We start from the raw sequence: 18,812 nt of genomic DNA, 5'->3' as shown, positions 1-18,812 counted from the left end.
ATAGAAAATAATAGAAGCAAATTTTATTTCGTATATAAAACGATTAATTGACTTTATCATATACAAACGATATTACTAGTTACTCTTTTTAAATAACAACTCAAACAATTGAATTTCACACAACGTTAGGAAAATATAGGACTTACTAACGGGATTTTACAAGAAGTCATTATGAAATGAATTTAATTTAAACATTATACAGCCCATGACAAAAGTGTAATGCTTTCATTCTTACTGCCTGACTGGTTGTAAACTGTTATTCTTTTACAAGTATCTTATAATTATAATAATAGTATAATATTAATATTATATCAGACAGATTCACACAACGTTCGCAGTATGAAAAGTGTTTTTTTCTTTATATACTTTTTGTTCCTTTTACGTTCCTTTCTGCTAATGTTTACGCTCCCCAATGACTAATACATGTAGCACAAATACTTAATAATCGTTTTCGTTTAAACGTGAAAAAATGTGTAAAAACGTGAACGTTCGATGCGACGACGGTATAGAGCATTATTTTGGGGAAGGGAATTTGCGTACTGTTTTTCACTTGATTTCTCTCAATAATATTAATAATTTTGGATTTGCTGAAATACTCCTAATTCCTGTCAGTGGCTCGGAGCTTCTCTTCAACAGCTTCTTCAGAGGCCTCTGAGAGGTCTGTTGCCTGTATGTACTTTTGTACACCAACTAGGGATTTTTTCAAAGCATCAAAAGAACTCGAGTACAACATCTTCTTCTTAACTTTAGCCGTGTCAGGACACCACGACATCAAGAACAATTTTTGTTTCTTAGAAGCCTAAAAAATAACAAAATTCAATAGAACAATATTTATAACGATCTATGATTTTTATGTATTTTTATACTGATCTATGATTTTCGATACTTCGACTAATATTACCTCAGAAGTACCCTGACATTGATGAGTGTATTCAAAATCAAAGAGGCCATAGCGACATTCTCCGGCACCACATTTTTGCAAATCGTCAAGGAAGGCGTCGTAAACTGCGTCGCGAGGTCCGATGACTTCAACGTCAATTTGTTTCTCGTCCTTAATGTAAAAGATTACATATCGATGCTTTTTGTCTTTTTTAATCTCCTCGTACGTTGTCTTACAAACGTCGGCCACTGTTACTCCAGACGCCTAAACAAACAAGCACATAGCTATTAATATTTAATAATTTCATTATATATTTTTTCTGATTTTAACAACATATATCTTCTTTTTTAAATTGTTAATAATTAAACAACTGATTTTCCATCAATCGAGAATTTATTTATAATTTCAAATAACATGTAATTTGTCAGTATCATAATGATAAATCAGGTGTCGTAAAGAATTACAAGGTTGCATAAGAGTTTGATAAAAAAAAAGTCTGTTTATAAAACTTAATCGAACTCGTTGAAACTGATATTGGTGACAAGAAACTTGTAACTCTTCGCGCGATTTATAACACGTACTTTTATTGCGTGTATGACAGAGTAAAATTTCGTTAAAATTTTGAACTCAGTAAAATTGTTTCGTTTATGAATTTCAATTTAATTGAAACACCGTATAATTGAAAATTAATTGTGTGTTCAATTAGAATTGCATTTGTTATTCGTCTCATTGATTGTAGATTATCACTATACGTATCCCCGCAACAACCCTCCAGCAATCTCTACCACGTCATTTCTTCTAATAAGTAATTTTCTTTCGACATCGTGCAAACACTGATTACGAACGTCGGACGTCTTTCTGCATTGCGATATATAACAAAGTGGTTGACTGACGATGAGATCGTGCCAGTATTGACACTATCAATATTACGCGCGTCGTGTTAGTCTGGCCGTTTAAGCTTATTTCGCGGGCAAACGTAGGGGACGTACCGAAATAAAGTCTTCCCACGCACGAATTCGATGCTAAAAGAGATCCGACGTCCATTTCTAAAGTTATCCCTTGCTCTCAGGCACGTGCCACACGGTACGGCGATTCGTCCGACTACGTGTTTCTTCGTGAAATTTGTGAAATACGACCATGACATGACACCCGGATAGAGATTCTGGCGAAGGGAGTAGAATAGGGGAAGACGAAAGGAGAGAAGGGGAGGCGTCAGAGGGAGAGCGTTAGCGAGTGAGGGGCGGGTGGGGGAAGGGGGGCGTAATGCCACAGATGGGCGACATGCACACGGTAAAAAGTTCGAAGTGGGATAGTTATTTTTGAAACTGCTTTCGTCTAGGTTCAACGCTTTCAATTCGAAAGTCTATACAAATTGTGAAAAATTCTTCGTTGCCGAATGCAAGGAATCGTGACAAAACAAACAGGTTCACGGCTATAAACAAGAAATTGCAACACCGCTAAAATTAGTCGAGTAAAACGTAATTCGATATTTGAAGATAAAGCAGATAGTTTGCCAGACCATGTATACAGTTCCTGTGTACTTGCTTGCTTCAACTTTGTTATTCACTAAAATAAACAATCTTAACTATGCGTGATGACGATTAATCTAAATTTATTTCATATTATTATTTATAACGGCTATGACATAAAAATTATAACGAATATAACACACCAATAAAACAGATACTAAAATAATGTTAAAGAAAGTATATTTGTAAAATGAATTCGTTTCTGCTGATTAGTAACTGAACGTTGTTGTAAATAAATTCTGAACGAATGGTCAAAGCTTTTGTCTATTCTGGCATAATGAACATAAGGGTCGATTGGGGTGCAAAAGGGTCCGACGAAAAGTGTAACGTGGTTGGAGGATAGCCAGTGGATGGAGGATGCAATTCCTCGGTCGATATTCTGGCACGACAGGGGATGCCGGTTAGGGCCAGACTTGGCTCCCTCTAGGGCGTTGTTGTAAACGTCTCTTGTGTGTGGCACAAGGTCAAACGGAAGATGATTCACCGATGAGCAGCGACATGCTCGGTTGTTTAACTGTCGAGTATATTGCTCGTTTACATGTGCCACTTTATATTATTTTATAGTTCGATAACACTAAAAGGACAGTAAATATCCAACCTTCGTTCCAGGAAAAATAAGATATCAGTCGAAGACTTGTGAATTTGTATAAAATCTGTCGACAAGAATTACACACTTATACGTAATTTAAAATTCTACCATCTTCACTAGTTTTAGTTTCTAATTACCCTAATTTCCTTGATTTCTAATGGTAGACATTAGAAGGTTTTCATCACGAAGATATAAAATACACGAAAAGGAATAGTATGAAATAATTTGAATGAAAAAATTTAAAAGTCGCATTTTAACTGATAACACGAAAGAGAACAAATTAGACAATTATGAATAAAAAATAGCGAATCGAATTAATCATCGCATTGTAGAGAATAATCAGTTTATTCATCACGTTTACGAAGGCGTCAGTGAACTTTGAGAGTCACTGGCCTGCAAGAACCGACCTCCTTACGGGCTCATTGAATTTTTCCCTCTCTACCAGAACTCTTGTAGTTCACTGTCATCCTCGAAGCAAGAAAGAGAGGGGGAGGGTTAGTTTCGCAAGGAAACTCAGCTCTTCATTACCAAGGATACAGCGTCTATAGGTAACTAGCATAAATATTTAAAATGTATTTGGAGAACGGTAGTTACTACTTGTGCTAGTTTCACATGGTTAATTTTCTGTCGCCAATTTGCCGGAAACGAAACGCAACTACCTAATGAATTCTTCCGGAACTTCGATAGATACATCGTGGACATGACAAATCATTCTATAAACATAATATTTTAATTGCTAAAGAAAATTTAAAAATGCTTATGGAAAATACCGATGGTTTTATTAATTGTGACTTTTAATATAATCTTTATATATGGAATACAATTATAAATAATAGACAGCACTTTATACTGAACGAAACTATTTCACAATATAAAAGATTTATCTTTAAATAAATCACGGACTGCACTCTTTGTACGTACGTGTCGAAAACACTCGTGCAAATACTTCTCACTGCATGTGGGTTTCATGAGAATATCTTTTTACAAATGTGTAATAAAAAGATCCAATAACCAAAAATGATATGACTTAAATTTCAAAAGATGAAATATATATCGAGACAATTGAAAAAAATTGGTTGTTGATCGATAATAGAGTTCAATATTTCGACATCATACACGAAGATTAGTACGAAATTTCAATCTGGCATAACCTATATTTGTTATATAAATTTTTGGCAATTACAACGAAAATTCGAGAAAGGATAAATGTATTTCCAATAAAATGTATTTCGTCGCATCCAATAAGATATCCACGTTAAATGCAGATTTATGGAACAAAAAGGAACAAAGTACTTATTCATTGAACAATATTAAAATTATTTAAAAATGTTGTTTTTCTACGATTATTATTGTTTTTGGTAAAGGCACGATACTAATCTAGAAAATTCAATTAAATATTTTACACTGGATTGAAGCATGTGATAAGAAAGAAAAAAAAAGATAAGGAAACTAACCGTCAAAAATGATACATTAGCGGGAAAACATGTATTTACCGAAAGAACAAAATTCTTCGTTTCTTGTAATTAAATAGAACCGAAAAAGAATTCACCTAGACGATTGCCATGCGACGATACGTTACAACACAACCGCGAGTTTTTACTTATCGACGGTATACAATTTTTTCCCGTCACCGATCACAGTTGCTCTTCGAGTCTGACTGCCGTATCGCGAAACTGGAAATGAATCATCCGTTTCCTGGAAGCAAGGAATCGCGATTGGCACGTAAAAATGCACCTACACGAGAGATTTTAATTTTGTTATTTCGTTGTTAGAAGTATCAAAATCAGTAACACAGATAAATTCAAATGAGTAGTTTAGAATAAATGATATTGGTCGAGTGGTGTGGCCAAAAGAAGAAAGCAGTCGTTCTCGCGGCGTATTGCCGGGACAGAAATGGCGACCGGCGCGTCTGCTTCGGCCATAACCACAAAGTAAGCTGTGTACCGGTTTCTAAAGGATCGTTGACATTTTTTGGAAGATGAATACATGCACAATATCATATTTACCATTTCGTGATGTAGTAGCCGGTGAGAAAAATCACGTAAACAAGCACTTTAACCTACACTTTCACGAGAGCCTCGATCTGGTGGAACTGGATAGGCGCAGTGTCCAGTCGCGGGGGTCGCGGCTCACGAACGAACGGGAAGGGAGGCTCCTCTCTTAGCTAGCTTTCTGCGAATCCTGTATCCCTACGCCTGCGCGCGCGCACTCTGATTAACTTTGTCTTGATTGGCCGATCGCAGACTAACAAAAACTTTAGATTGTTTATAGGATATATTCTTTAAGAAAATTCATTAACAGATTGTATATTTCGAACCCTCTACTCTTTTTTATGGCAAATCAACGAATTAAATTCATGCAAGTACAAACTTTGCCTTGGAGCCGGTTGAATTGTTCCAGTGCGCAAGCGTTGTGCGATGCGGTCGTGCCGGTCGTTTATATAGTATTCAATTTTATCTAGAATATAATTTTTTCTCAGATTATCTTATGGATAAGTTTAATTAATAAGTGTCATAGTGTCATTAAACATATATGGATATCATTCGAGAAGCAATGATATATAATTTTTAGAAATTAATCATCGATGTAATCTGCCGGTCATACCAACCAATCATAGTGAGGGACGTGGGGAAATTACCTTATATGGGCAGCGGCATGCAAGCGACCGCATACAGACGACGCGCGTCGTTCTGTGCGCATGCTGCATGTTTTGCGTGCGCATGACGCGCAATGTAGTTAACAGTTTCAAAATACTGTAAACCGTAACAATACAATATTAAATTAGCGGCAATCTCAAGTAACTTTATCAGTAAAGTTAAAACATTATAAATATTAAATTATTGATATAATAAATTTCTCTCTTAGAAATTTTAATAATGTAAAAAATTGTCAGATGTTTCAAATCAAATAGATAAATTTGATATGGGTGCTTCAAGTAACATGTATGGTAGACGTATTAATGTGACATTATATTTATGTTTAAGAAATAACATTATGATTATTTGAAGCACAAAAATTTATGAATTATAATATTCACATAAATATAATTTTCTTAAACACTATATCTTGATATGCCAAAAATATAAGTAAATACAATATTTTTATATGTTGAAGATTGTATGAAGTACTTGGTTGAAGAAATATGAAATATAAGTACATTTATACGTATACATGTATATTATTGTAATACTGTTACCAATCATACAGCTTAAAAGCATATGCAATACATTTAAAGGTTGTTTTTAATATAATTAGTCTTAGATTATTGCTCTAATTTATAATAATACATGATGTAACTAAAATAGTGAATAAGATTATGCTACATAAGCACTATAAATGATAAATTAAGAAATACTGAAGTAGTCTATATTGAATTAAACATTTAGAAGATAATTGAAATGTATCTTAACATACATTAAAGAATTATTAATTGTACATTAAAATTGAATTTATGATTTATTTTATCTAGTATAAAAACTGAGTATTATAAACAATCTAATTCCTAAAATATCTTTTGTCAGGCAGAAAAACATAATTTTTATAGAATTTTTATAGAATATATTCCACTTGATAGAGAATTTAAGTCATTATTTTTGTTCAAAGATGTAAATTGTAAGATTTTCATTTTATAAATAAAAATATGAATTTTTCTAAAATTTTTTAATAGTACTGTCTAGGTACATATATGTACAATTTTGGCAAATTTGTGAATAATAGCAAATATGCTTCATTTTGATACCAGAATAATGATTCTAATCAGCATTTCATATTCATGTGGAAATTTATCAGTTTATATAATCATACATAATTTTGAAAAATTATACTAAATAATTTTTGACATCTTGGATAAATAAAATTTTATAGTAAAATTAGATATTTTAACATAACAGCTTACTTGCTCCTTTTTTTTGTTCTGCTTTCAAGTATTTTTGTATAACTATAAAGAAATGCATATTTTCTAATACAAAATATCAAGTTTTATTTATTCAAGATATCAAGCTTATGACTATATACTAAAGAATAATATTGTGGATAGAAGATGCAGAAAGATATCTAATTTTTTTAAACATTAATAAAAATCATATTAACCATAATACATCTGTTAAGTATCTATCAAATTTGACAGATTAAAGTTAACAGTAATCGAATTAACTAGACATAAGAAAAGTATACATCTAAAAATATGTTTTTGTCGTTATTTCGTACAGAAATATATATATAAGAATTTAGCAATTTAAATTATTTGAACTGTTTAGAGAATATTTACAAATTTTTATAGTAAAACATATTCGAAGCTTCTGTGGCCAAATTATATTGGCAGTAGTTTGCAGTTGCAGTATTCAAACACTGCAGACAATAAAAAAATATCTATACGTATGATAGTCTTCATAATGTTCTCATACAAAGCAATCAATTATCATAAACATAATTAGTAAAATCATATTTTTTCCCAGTTCAAATTTATGTGATTTCTTGTATTTTTTATTATGAGCTGGCTGCTTATTAATCTTTATTGTAACATACAGAACACAGAAAAATGTCACATAATAGTATATGCAAATCATGATTAGTATATTTATGATCCATATTGATTTTTATTATTAAAATTATTTATTTGATGTCTATATTAAAAAATTAATAATTCTCAATATTGAGTTTATTTTCTCTTTGAATATGAAAAAAAAGTAATATTATTTTTGTTAAAATATAGAAAAGTTGTGTCATTGATAAAGGAAAACAAATGCAATTATGAAATTCTAAAGTAATTCAAATTGTAATACTTTTTTTTTTAAGTACTCCTTAACAGTGTTCTTTAAAAAACAAAATGTTTTAATGAACATTGAAATTGCATTCTTTCGTAACAGAATACAATAATTATGACTTTGTAAATAGAATTACATGGTAGGAACCACCTATATCCTTTCTAAATGAAGGAGTCATTATTTATAACAAAAAAGTAATATTATATGAGAACTATACATAAGCTAGTTTCTCAGTCAACTGTTACAAGACTTCGTCCTTGTTTTTAGAATTAATCAGATCATCAAGGACTGATTTTTATTTCTAAAACTAATAAATCGTTAGATTAGCCCTCGTTTTTTCTTATAATCCTCTAAATTTAAAGATCGTCGAGGTCCAGTATCTTTGATGTTACTAATAGGTTTCGGCAATACACTAACGGGATTATCTAAAAAATAATAAGTTTATAATTTATATTCAAAATGCTTAAAGCTTTTACTCGAAATAAGCATATTTATATTACTTACTTGGAATTGGTACTTCCAAATCTATTGTGATATCAAAGTCATGAGCATTAAACAAATCTTCAGTACTTTGTTTTTTCTTTGTTTCTTGGCCATTTTCTTTTTCATTACATACTGTTACTGCCTCAGTTTGTTGAGGACTAACTTTATCACTTACTGGAGCAGTAGATGATACGTCTTCATCTTCTGGTTTAAAAACCATTCTTGGTTTCGTGCTTCGTCTAGTAAATGGGTCATCTACCTTTTTACCTTTATTGGCTTTAATCTCTTCCTATTGTATAGAAAAGTACATAATAAATTAATAATATTATTATATTTTAATAATTTTATATTTTATAGTAAGTGCTATTAATTTACCATAATTGCTTTTTCTGCTTCTTCAACATTCTTTTTTCGATTGCGATCATTAATATATGATATACTAGATATCGTTGCAGTGCGCATTTTATCAAGCTCGGAGGCACGTTCTTCAAGTTCACTTAATTCTTGATTGAGCCGACTGGCAGTTTCATCATCTCCTCTACAATTGGCTGCATCCCTTTCGCGCATCAATTGGGCTTTTTTCATTGCATAATTATATGGATTTTGTTTAAATCTTTCCTTTTCTCGTACTATTTTTTCTATATCTTCTTCCTTAAATTCGTACACTAAAGCTTCCTTAATGTCTTTTAATTTTTGTTCAACTTCTTCAAAAGTAGGCATTGATATTCCTTGTAAAGCACAAGTTTCTTTCCATTTAAAAAATTCAGATTCAGTAAACTCTTGATTTGACACAAATTCTAATCTAAATACACGTTCTTGAGCTCCATGTCTTAGCTTTAATCCTTTATTTGTTCTTGTACCTCCAAGTTGATAGATCTTTCCTGTTTCACAAACACCACTAATTTCAGCTACTCTGTATACTGGTTTTCCATTATTGTTTCCAATACCAATCCTAACAAAACAACCTTGTACTACCCTATTAAAGAAAGGTAAATGTACAAATCTCTCCATTTTATGACGAGATAATCTAATTTTATTGAGATCTTCCTTGGTGCTGACATATATTGGTTTTTTTGGTTTGGCTTTAGTACTGGTAATAGATCTGCAAAGTTGTAAATGTAATTGTTAAGTGGTTATTAATGTCACTAATATCATTAACATTTAATTAATACTTTTAACAGAAAATAATTAATTACTGACTTTTTATCAGTATCTGAATCAGTATCTCTACTGTCACTTGAAGATGATCTGCGATGAGATGATGGTTTAGCAATATCTTCTTCTTCACCACTATCTGATGAACCACTATCATCAGAATAAATATCAGATGCTTTGAGTTTTGTTTTATTTGCACCCCCTTTATGGTCATCTTCTAATTCTTCTTCTTCAATATCCTTTGATTGTTGTTGCTGTTGTTCTATTCTTTGTTTTTCTTTCTCCTCTAGCAAAGAAACAGAAAATAAAATATATCAAAGCTTAATAACTTATAGTGGACTTGTTTTTCAATTTATCTACACTAACTCAATTTTTTATATTATATTTTACCTCTTTCCTTCTTCTCTTCTCGTCTTGCTTTTAAAAGGGACATTGCATGGAATTTTTTATCTTGCTTTTCTTCTATTGTTTTTTTACGATCTTTACTTCGCTCTTTAGGATCTGGTGCTCTATCAACTTTCTTTTCTTCTGCACTTTTTTCTTTTTTTCTTGACTCTTTTTGTTTCTTTAATTCTTGTTTTTTAGCCATTCTCAATTTTTTTTCAATTTCAAATCTTGTTTTCATGATTTCACGTTGTTCAATACGTTTAAAAATTTCCTGTTCACGTTCTTTTTCTGTCATTTGAGCAAGTCTCGCTTGATCCTCTTCATCTCCCATTAATTTATCATCGTAACCATCGTTAAATTCTTCTTGGCTAGAATCAGAAACACTAGCATCTGAGTCTGAAACCTCGCCTAAAAATAAAAAATTATCTTGTATTATTATAAAATTATAAAACACTTTTAGTGTTTTAATGTAGAAAAATTAATCTTAATGTTTATTTCAAACGATTACCTTCTTCTGGCTCAGAAACCTTCTCAGGTTCTTTTTCACTTGCACTTTCTTCGCTACTAGATTTTGTCATCTTTCGTTTATTTCTTTTAGTTGGCACTTTCTTTTTTTTATTTTTACCAGCTTTTGCACCCCAATCATCGTCAGAATCTGATGTATCTGAGTCATGTTTATTATCTTTTTTAGTGGTGCTAGTTTCTTCATTAGATTGAGAATCATCTTGGGTCTTGCCTTTCTTCTTTTTAGCAAGGGATAATAAATCCTAATTCAAATATATATAAATATAAGATTAGGATTCAATTGTTTTCTACAAAACATTAAATTTGTCAAATATATAACGTTCAAAATATGATTATTGTAAAAATTAATACATTCTATAATTAATTAATTAATTAATTAATTAATATGTTTAAATTAAATATCAACTATTTAAGTATTTAAATCTGAAGGTATATTATTTAGTAATATAACAGGTTATGTAAAGTAAATTTCATTCATATTTTCTTTTTTCAATATGTTTCAAAGTTATAAAAGATGACTTAAAGCAAAGAATACTATTATTAAAAGTAATTTATTCAATTTTCGACATAAAAGAAGTTAACCAAAAGTGTAAAACAGAAGATGTATAATATAAGATTTTTATGTAAGGTTATATCATTTACATTATCCAAATCCGATCCACTTTCTGATGCACTGCCACTACTATCAGAATCTATAAGAGCTTGATTCTTTCTTTTTGGCATTATCACGAAAATATGTAAACGGAGATCGTGAAAATTGCACGCCCTCCTAACAAGGATAAATCTAACGTCATACAAGATACAATAAAGTAGGAAGACCGCGTAGAACCAAAGACGTTAAACATCAACGCCGATACAGTAGCGTATAGTACTCCATTCGTTCCATCAACCTAGTTTTACAATCGAGCCAATAATATTTGACCATGTCGTATGTAATTATTATATTATAATTACTCATATAAAAAAATAAGCAATCGCTATTGTAATATTTCTTTTCCACTTTAATAATCATTCGAATTCGTATAATGATTTCATAAATGTAATATTTTTACTTTAGTAACATTTTCTTTTGCGCATTGGTAATTTTGAATGTTGACACTTTTTGCCGTCAATGGCGTATGATAGACGCAAGTGTGTCGATGTGTCAGAGAAATTTTATACTATATTGGATTTTATATGACGTTACAGTCAACCAGTGAGATGTAATTATAGGAGTGGCATTTACAAATTAACTGTAATAGATAGTAGTGTTGTAGAGAACGTGATCATTCTAATTACGGATGTTTAAAATTGGAATGTTCAATGGCTGTGAATATGGAAGTAGAAAAGAATACATCCAAAGAGATTGACACTCAACTTTCGGCAAACAATTCGATGGTATTTAATGACGATATTCAAAAAGACAACGAAAATATTAAAGATGTCGAAAATTCATTATCTTCTTTTAAAAATATAACGATTGATAGTGAAAAACGTGACGATACTATATACGCACAACTTGAAAATTCTCAAATTTATGCAAAAAATTTAGAAGATAATTTAGTGTCTACAAATGAAGAAGAGGAAAAAAGTGATGAAGATAAAGAAAAAGAATTATTACAAGATGAAAAGATCTTAAAGAACGACTGTAAAACTGAACCACTAGAAGGAAAATCAGAAAATTCCACTGATGGTTATGTCTCACAAGCTCCGTTAGCTTTCACAATTGATTTTGGTAATAAAGAAGTGGATATAACTAAATATCAGAACTTATTTGAAAGATATAATGCTAGACATAAAAGAAATTTGTCTGCATCAAAGGTAAATATATTCTGTATAAAAACATATTCATAAATAAAATAACATTTGTAAAAATGTGATGAATATAAAAGAGATATAACTAAAATTGGAATTAAATTTTCAGGTAGAAATAAATACAAAAAAACCTGTTACTTTAGTTTCTCCAAATTTAATGCAAAAACAAAAAGTTTCTAGTACACATTCTGAAGGCTATTTTAGTAGTGAAGATGATACAAAACGAAAAACAGATCAGTTGTCAGAGAAACTAAAACAATTGGGTAATTTTATAACTTTAAAATTATTGCTTTAAAATTTTAGTTAAATATTAAAAAGTCTAATTTATATTAAATTATAGAAATTTGATAACAAATATTAGATGTTCTCAGAAAAAAATATATTATATCAATTACGTAAATTAATTATTAATTTTTTTTTACAAATATGTACTAGGTGCACAGCAACAATGCATAAACAGTTCATTATTAACATTGCTAATTATTATCATAATTTCATAATTTTATGATTTTATGATAAATATGTATTTATTACTTAAAATTTTAAATAATGTTTAAATACTTGTAATTATTGAAGACTGCTTCCTTTTGGAAAGCTAAGTGTATATAATGGATGACTATATCTGTAATGTATGAGTCATGATGAAGTCATCTATACTATGCTTTTTAATATTCTTCTCAAGTAATTTTGATATATCCACAGTATGTGAGCTGCTAACATTAATGATTTTAACGTCATGCATGAATTGATATTAAAACTTTGCATTGTATTAAATTAACAAGTTTTAAAATTTTTAATTTGTTACTAAATTGCACATTCCTTTTATAATTATAATATTCTAATTTTAGGTTCAAAATCACTTTTAAAACCATCACCTGTCTTAAAAAAATCTGAATCTAATGTAAAAGTATCAAATTTTCAAAATAAACAAGACACAATGAGTAAGTCTTTTGAACAATCAAAAAAACCTAAACTTCCTTATAAAAATTTGTCTCTAGAACTTGGTTATACAGAAAAAACAAGTGTAAAATCATATTGGGTACCACAGAAATCTGCTACGATAAATGATTTAAGTAGAATTCAAACAAATAATTATGATGATGATACAGAAAAGTTGTATACAAAGAATATTGATCAAGAAGATGAATATGAACATTCATCTGATAATTTGTCTGAAAAAGTGTCTAATATCAATTATGTTAGAAATAAAACCATACATGCGAAAGAATCCAACTTATCTAGTGTTAGCTATACAATGGAAGTAAATCCAGATGATCAAGCTGAAACAGATATAGATGCTTTCAATGTGAGTAATGTTGATGGGGGATCAGATGGAGCAATTAGTGAAGCAGGGACATATACAATTCATAAAGATTATACAGATGAAGAGAAAGCTAGAATGGATATTGATAAGGTATTTAATGTTGGTATTTTAACTGAAGATGAAAGTAATGAAGCTTGTATTCACAGTTTTAAGGTAAATTAATTTTGTATTATTTTTTGTGATAATCATTTTTTCATATTATTTAAAATATTCTTTATTTCACAGATGAGTGTTTCAAGGGATAACAATACATGGATATCAGAATGGGCCACTCAAGTAGCAGAACATAATTCTCTTCCACCAGCTATTGGTGGACCAACTGGTCGTACTCCTCCATTAAGTCCTTCTAAAATACCATCTCCTATTTATGGCAGATCTTTACGATTGGCTCGTAGTCGTAATGTATGAAATATTTATTATTTATATCTAGAATATGTACGTATGTATATACATATTATATACATACGCGTCAAATGTACATAATGACAAATATTTTTAGGAACAAAGTGACAGCAGTTTAGATGCAGAATCATATTTGCGAATAAAAGAAAAAATTGGTTTAATTTCAAACCAACATATACTTATTGATTCTGGTGGAGAGTCAGATGATGATACCAGTAATAGTTATAATACACCTCCACAAAGTTCACAAAGAACCCCAGTCCATGGGGTTTTGACCAGGAGAGGAAGTTTATCTGAATCTCTTTTTAGAAGAATTAACACCAACGAAAATAGAAGAAGTATCCGCAAATATATAAGTTCAAATAAATCAAAGACTGAAGATACAAATGCAGAATTAAGTAGTCCGTCCAAAGATTTCACTTCTCTTCATTTAGGAAGAAGAAGTAGTTCCTTGGACAGGTGAAGAAATCATTTATATGTAAAAAATAAAATTCAAACAATTTTTGTAATTTGATTTTTTATAATGTAGGAGAGACTATACATCTAACACAGAAGAATGTAATACGTCCAAAAGTAGTATGAAATACTATCAAGATGATGAAATTAAGTACTCAAATAGTCCAGTTTTAAGTCGTTTAAGACCATCTACACCAAAATTAACAAACAGTCCAATTGTAACCCGCAAAACCGTCACCAAAATTGTTAATTCACCAGTGTTGGAAAGAACTAAACATTTGACAAAATCTTCTCCACAAGCCAAAAATATTGGTTATTTTACATGTGTTGAAAATAGGTATGAATAATCAGTAAAAATTGATAATATTTAATTTATTCATCTAATATCGAGTAATTTATTTTTGTAGTCCATATATGTTAAGAAAATCTAATAGCACTGCAAATTATCAGGAAGGAAATGTTGTCTTTAGTACAACAACAGACAGTGTTCTTCAAAATAGTCCAAATCTTAAACGTAATTTAAATATCCAAAGATCATGTAGCAATGCAAATATTAGAAATGTAAAATCACAAAGCCAGTCATCCCGTCGCAGTAGCTTTAATAGTAGTGATATTGACAGAACATCTTTAGGAGGAAGATATCTTGGTGCTTCTGACAGTAGCAGTGAAACTGGTGAACAGCAAGCAAAATCTTCATTAGGTTCAATTTCTTCTGGAATTAAGTTAAATCGAGCTTTTAGTATAAGAAGAGCTAGGTACTTTAAAAGCACATAGAATATAATAAAAGTAATAGATTTAACACTAATACAATGTACTTATAATTATCTCATAGATTAAATTGTGAATCTGATACAACTCCAAATACAACCCCTGAAGAAAGACGCAGAAGAGCACAAAGTGAAGTAAAATCAACACCTTTAAATAAACAGCAAAATTACCATCGAAGTCGTACAAGTAATATGAATGTACATAATAAAGAATCTTTAAAAAAATCTGAACCTTCAAAACCAAGAGCTGCAACTATATCAAGAACTGATAGTACCAGACTTAGTATAAGAGTACCAAAATCATCTCATGTGGGTGTTTTAGATTTATAAATATTTTTGTGTTCTGTATTGTATATTTATATATACATTTTCTAAATTACATTTTTAATATAATTATGACTTAAATAACTTTTAAAATTTATAGCATGTTTCAACAACACAACGACCTATTCAAAAAGTGTGTAAAGATCAGAAGAAATCTGGTAGAAGTAATTCAACATTAACATCAAAGGAGGTAGAATTCCAAAATTGGAAAAGAAGAAAAAGTTATGATCCAATGAAAGCAGCTGCTGAAGGCAGAAAAAAATTGATAGATAATTCAAAAAAACATCATAGCACAGAAGATAGTTCAGGAAAGTATGTATTGTACATATTATAAATATAATATTATGATTTTTCATAGTACATAATTTAAATTTTTTAATCAAATCAATATATTTTTAGTCACGATAACTCTGTATTACGATCGGCAAGTTTTCATGGAACAGGTGGTGCTCTTTCATTAGCTAATGAATGGTCTGACAACGAATTAAGCATTCAGAATGACAATCAAGTACCTCCACCATGTAGTCCACAGTTGGTAAATATATACTAATATTTATTCTTACATTTATATTTGTTGTGAATAATTACCAAATTTTGTATAAACAGGAAAGTGATAGCGATATAGAAACATCATATTATTTACAAACAACACAAAATGTAATGTCAGCTATGTCTGCTCGTATTACGGTCTGTCATTCACCTTTAGTAGATTCAGATAATGATAGCGATGAAGATACTAGTCATAGTTTACATAAAAGTATATCAAAAACATTACATCAACCTAGCGATACAGAGAGCAGTGATGATCGCCATCCTAACGCACAGAGTGCTATTTCAAACACGAAGTATAATCGCGCGTTTAGGTAAAAATTTATAAGTATAATTAACAAATGTTATTGTCACACAAATATTTTAAAAATTTGTTTGCAGTTTACGTAGAGCAAGATTAGATTTGCAACCAACAAAACTACCCGGAAATATTAATAAAAATAAACCAGTCACACAAGATACTCGCAAATCTGAATCTGTTACAAGTATTAGTAGAACTGATTCTGGGCGTTTTAGTATGAGGTCAAATCGAACTACAAATACTGTGTGTATTTTTTATATAAAGCATGTTTGTACATATGAATGGTAATCTTCATATATTTTTTAAAACATTTTTCATTACAGGGATCTAAGATAAAATCAAAAGAAACAAAGAAACCAGCAACACCAAATGCAAGAGAGGTTGAAATGCAAAATTGGAAACGTCGTAAAAGTTATGATCCTATGAAAGCAGCTATGGAAGGAAGGAGAAAAGCAGGTTTAGCAAAGAAAAATACGAATGCCAATCTTTCTCCGAGGTAAATATTTATTTATACTTATTAAATTAAAAATTATATGAAAACATTTTATTATTCGGTTAATATAAAAAGTAATTATTTCACTATGTTGGTAGGACTGATAGCGATCGATAATCTAATGATAGAGACCGTCGATACAAGCAAGTGGTACGAAAATGACTTGTTTGATTTTGTGATATAGGTTTTTTTATGAGGTACACCAAAAATTGTAACCATTAATTGTTTTTACTGCCTTTATGGCCTCTTAAGAAAATCTTATTGCAACATTGCTGCTTTTTGGTATTATTTATTGTTTTCATTAAACCATTACCAATGCACTATTAATTTGTGAATACTATGGATCCTACATAATTTAATATGAAAAATTACTTAAATAAATATATTATTTTCGTAATATATGTAAAAAAAAGTTATGTTTCGTATTTAAAAAATTTTGAAAATCCATATTATTCATTTCTTATTCCATGTCATAATTTCATAATTATGTTTTAGTGGAATCAACTGCAAAATATGGTTATTTTTTCTAAAATAATATTATTTTATACAAGATAGTTTAAAAGTAAGCCAATATATATATTTTTTTATCATGAGTGTGCAAATCAGAAATATCACACTAGTTTGTTGTGGCTTATTAATGCGATACACAGCTAGATTAATGTCTTATTTATTAATTTGTTTTATATGCATGATCTAAGAAAGAACCAAGCATATTGAGACATTTTTATTATTGCACAATTTTTTAATATTTCTTTAAAAGCTGTGATTTATAAAATTAATAGAAAAAATGAATTTTCATAGGAATTTTTATGGAAATGTAAATGAAATTACAATTTTTACAAAAATCTTACTTATATAGGTATAAAGCACTAGCATGTTAAAACATTGCTACATATAAGATAAATGGAGTGAAATATATTTTACTGGTTCTTTCTTCATATATCATAAATAGAGAAAACATTATTTGCTTTGTTTTTAGCAATGTTGCAAGATCACGTAGTTTCCATGGCTCATCAGGATTTGGAGTTAGTGATTGGAGTGATGAAGAGTTGGCTATATCTGCAGATGAAGCTGCAATCTATTAAAGGTCAAGTTATTAATGACACTATATAAATAAATCTAATTACAAAAATTTCAACTATATTAATGTATATACAAACTAAAGAGATCAGTTTGCACAGAATTGCTCTATGAATAGTTCTATACATTTGAAATTATATTAACTGAAGGAGAATGTTAAAAAAATCTTTTCTATATTAAAAGATTCTATTTTTTGCAACTTTTAACATTAAGAACCTATAGATCTATATGGCTGTCGGTACTATTCTAAGTTGAAATATTGATGTTCAACAAAATTAATGCATAACTGCATAATATTTACGTGTAAACATTCTCATGATTTAGTTCTTCTTTTATTTTATTTTTTTTGTTATTATGATATAGATTTTCGATTGTGTGTATTAGAATATATTGCGTTTAAGAAACAAATACTGTGTGAATAAAAAACGAATGAAAATCTTCCGAAAATTGTGGTATTGAAAATATTATAGTTCTGATCTTAGGGCCTAAAAGTGATTAAATAGAAAAAAATCATGTATGTAATTGGACCAATCATATAATGATGTGAAGATATTAATATCTTTACATCTTAGTATTCAGTATATTAATTATTTTTTATTGTATTATGTGCACTATTGATTTTTAAACATAATTTTTAATAATATTGTGTGCTCTCTATTTGGTTTTTATTTAATATTCTTTGTGTGTTACTGAAATCAACAAATATCATTATGAGAACAGCTAAATTATTAGTTTCTAATAAATATGAAGTTATTATCTATTGCTTGATTATAAAATAGAAAAGGACTTCCATATATTATAAATTAATATATGAGCTCTCTGTGTTTCACTAAAAATATTGATACATCCAGGAAAAGATCTTGCTCTCAAAAGGTGCAATGAATTATAATTATTTTTTATATTCAATAATTTAACAATTAATGTGATCATAATATGCTTTAAGATAGTAGTACATATTTAAGTATTATGTTTTATTATTGACCAATTTAATTATATGTCTTTTCATTAATT

At 29.5% G+C, this 18,812-nt stretch overlaps 3 protein-coding genes across 3 annotated transcripts; 1 reads left to right on the top strand and 2 right to left on the bottom strand.

Moving 5' to 3' along the window:
* Positions 1-166: 166 nt before the first annotated feature.
* tsr (Cofilin/actin-depolymerizing factor homolog tsr) lies at positions 167-5,394 on the bottom strand. Its single transcript, XM_017910883.1, has 3 exons — positions 5,005-5,394; positions 902-1,144; positions 167-799 (listed from the first exon to the last, which is right to left on the bottom strand). The coding sequence occupies exons 1-3, from the start codon at positions 5,005-5,007 to the stop codon at positions 599-601; spliced, it is 447 nt and encodes a 148-aa protein (XP_017766372.1). The 5' UTR covers positions 5,008-5,394; the 3' UTR covers positions 167-598.
* Positions 5,395-8,079: 2,685 nt separating this feature from the next.
* Positions 8,080-11,115, bottom strand: Rtf1 (RNA polymerase-associated protein Rtf1). The gene is made up of 7 exons (XM_017910889.1): positions 10,954-11,115; positions 10,295-10,553; positions 9,790-10,194; positions 9,445-9,685; positions 8,620-9,346; positions 8,266-8,533; positions 8,080-8,186 (listed from the first exon to the last, which is right to left on the bottom strand). The coding sequence occupies exons 1-7, from the start codon at positions 11,032-11,034 to the stop codon at positions 8,080-8,082; spliced, it is 2,088 nt and encodes a 695-aa protein (XP_017766378.1). The 5' UTR covers positions 11,035-11,115.
* Positions 11,116-11,471: 356 nt separating this feature from the next.
* Positions 11,472-17,821, top strand: LOC108555302 (bud site selection protein 4). The gene is made up of 14 exons (XM_017910878.1): positions 11,472-12,111; positions 12,215-12,368; positions 12,954-13,582; positions 13,655-13,831; positions 13,929-14,290; positions 14,361-14,624; positions 14,695-15,042; positions 15,120-15,363; positions 15,479-15,690; positions 15,778-15,913; positions 15,985-16,241; positions 16,309-16,471; positions 16,552-16,724; positions 17,701-17,821. Exons 1-14 carry the CDS (start codon positions 11,614-11,616, stop codon positions 17,804-17,806), a joined length of 3,723 nt encoding a protein of 1,240 aa, XP_017766367.1. The 5' UTR covers positions 11,472-11,613; the 3' UTR covers positions 17,807-17,821.
* The last annotated feature ends 991 nt before the right edge of the window (positions 17,822-18,812 follow it).

The sequence above is a fragment of the Eufriesea mexicana genome, unplaced genomic scaffold (assembly GCF_001483705.2).
Source record: "Eufriesea mexicana isolate 0111107269 unplaced genomic scaffold, ASM148370v2 scaffold107, whole genome shotgun sequence".
NCBI classification, from domain to species: domain Eukaryota; kingdom Metazoa; phylum Arthropoda; class Insecta; order Hymenoptera; family Apidae; genus Eufriesea; species Eufriesea mexicana.
This window is presented reverse-complemented; position numbering and strand designations above follow the sequence as displayed.

Bases quoted from the DNA above. Each gene is read 5' to 3' on its own strand.
- LOC108555302 (XM_017910878.1), top strand. From the start codon at position 11,614: ATGGCTGTGAATATGGAAGTAGAAAAGAATACATCCAAAGAGATTGAC. The intron at 12,369-12,953 runs GTAATTTTATAA...TTCTAATTTTAG, and splicing joins AGAGAAACTAAAACAATTGG to GTTCAAAATCACTTTTAAAA. The intron at 13,832-13,928 runs GTATGAAATATT...AAATATTTTTAG, and splicing joins GATTGGCTCGTAGTCGTAAT to GAACAAAGTGACAGCAGTTT.
- Rtf1 (XM_017910889.1), bottom strand. From the start codon at position 11,034: ATGCCAAAAAGAAAGAATCAAGCTCTTATAGATTCTGATAGTAGTGGC. The intron at 10,195-10,294 runs GTAATCGTTTGA...TTTTATTTTTAG, and splicing joins GGTTTCTGAGCCAGAAGAAG to GCGAGGTTTCAGACTCAGAT. The intron at 8,187-8,265 runs GTAAGTAATATA...ATTATTTTTTAG, and splicing joins TTTGGAAGTACCAATTCCAA to ATAATCCCGTTAGTGTATTG.
- tsr (XM_017910883.1), bottom strand. The intron at 800-901 runs GTAATATTAGTC...GTTATTTTTTAG, and splicing joins AATGTCAGGGTACTTCTGAG to GCTTCTAAGAAACAAAAATT.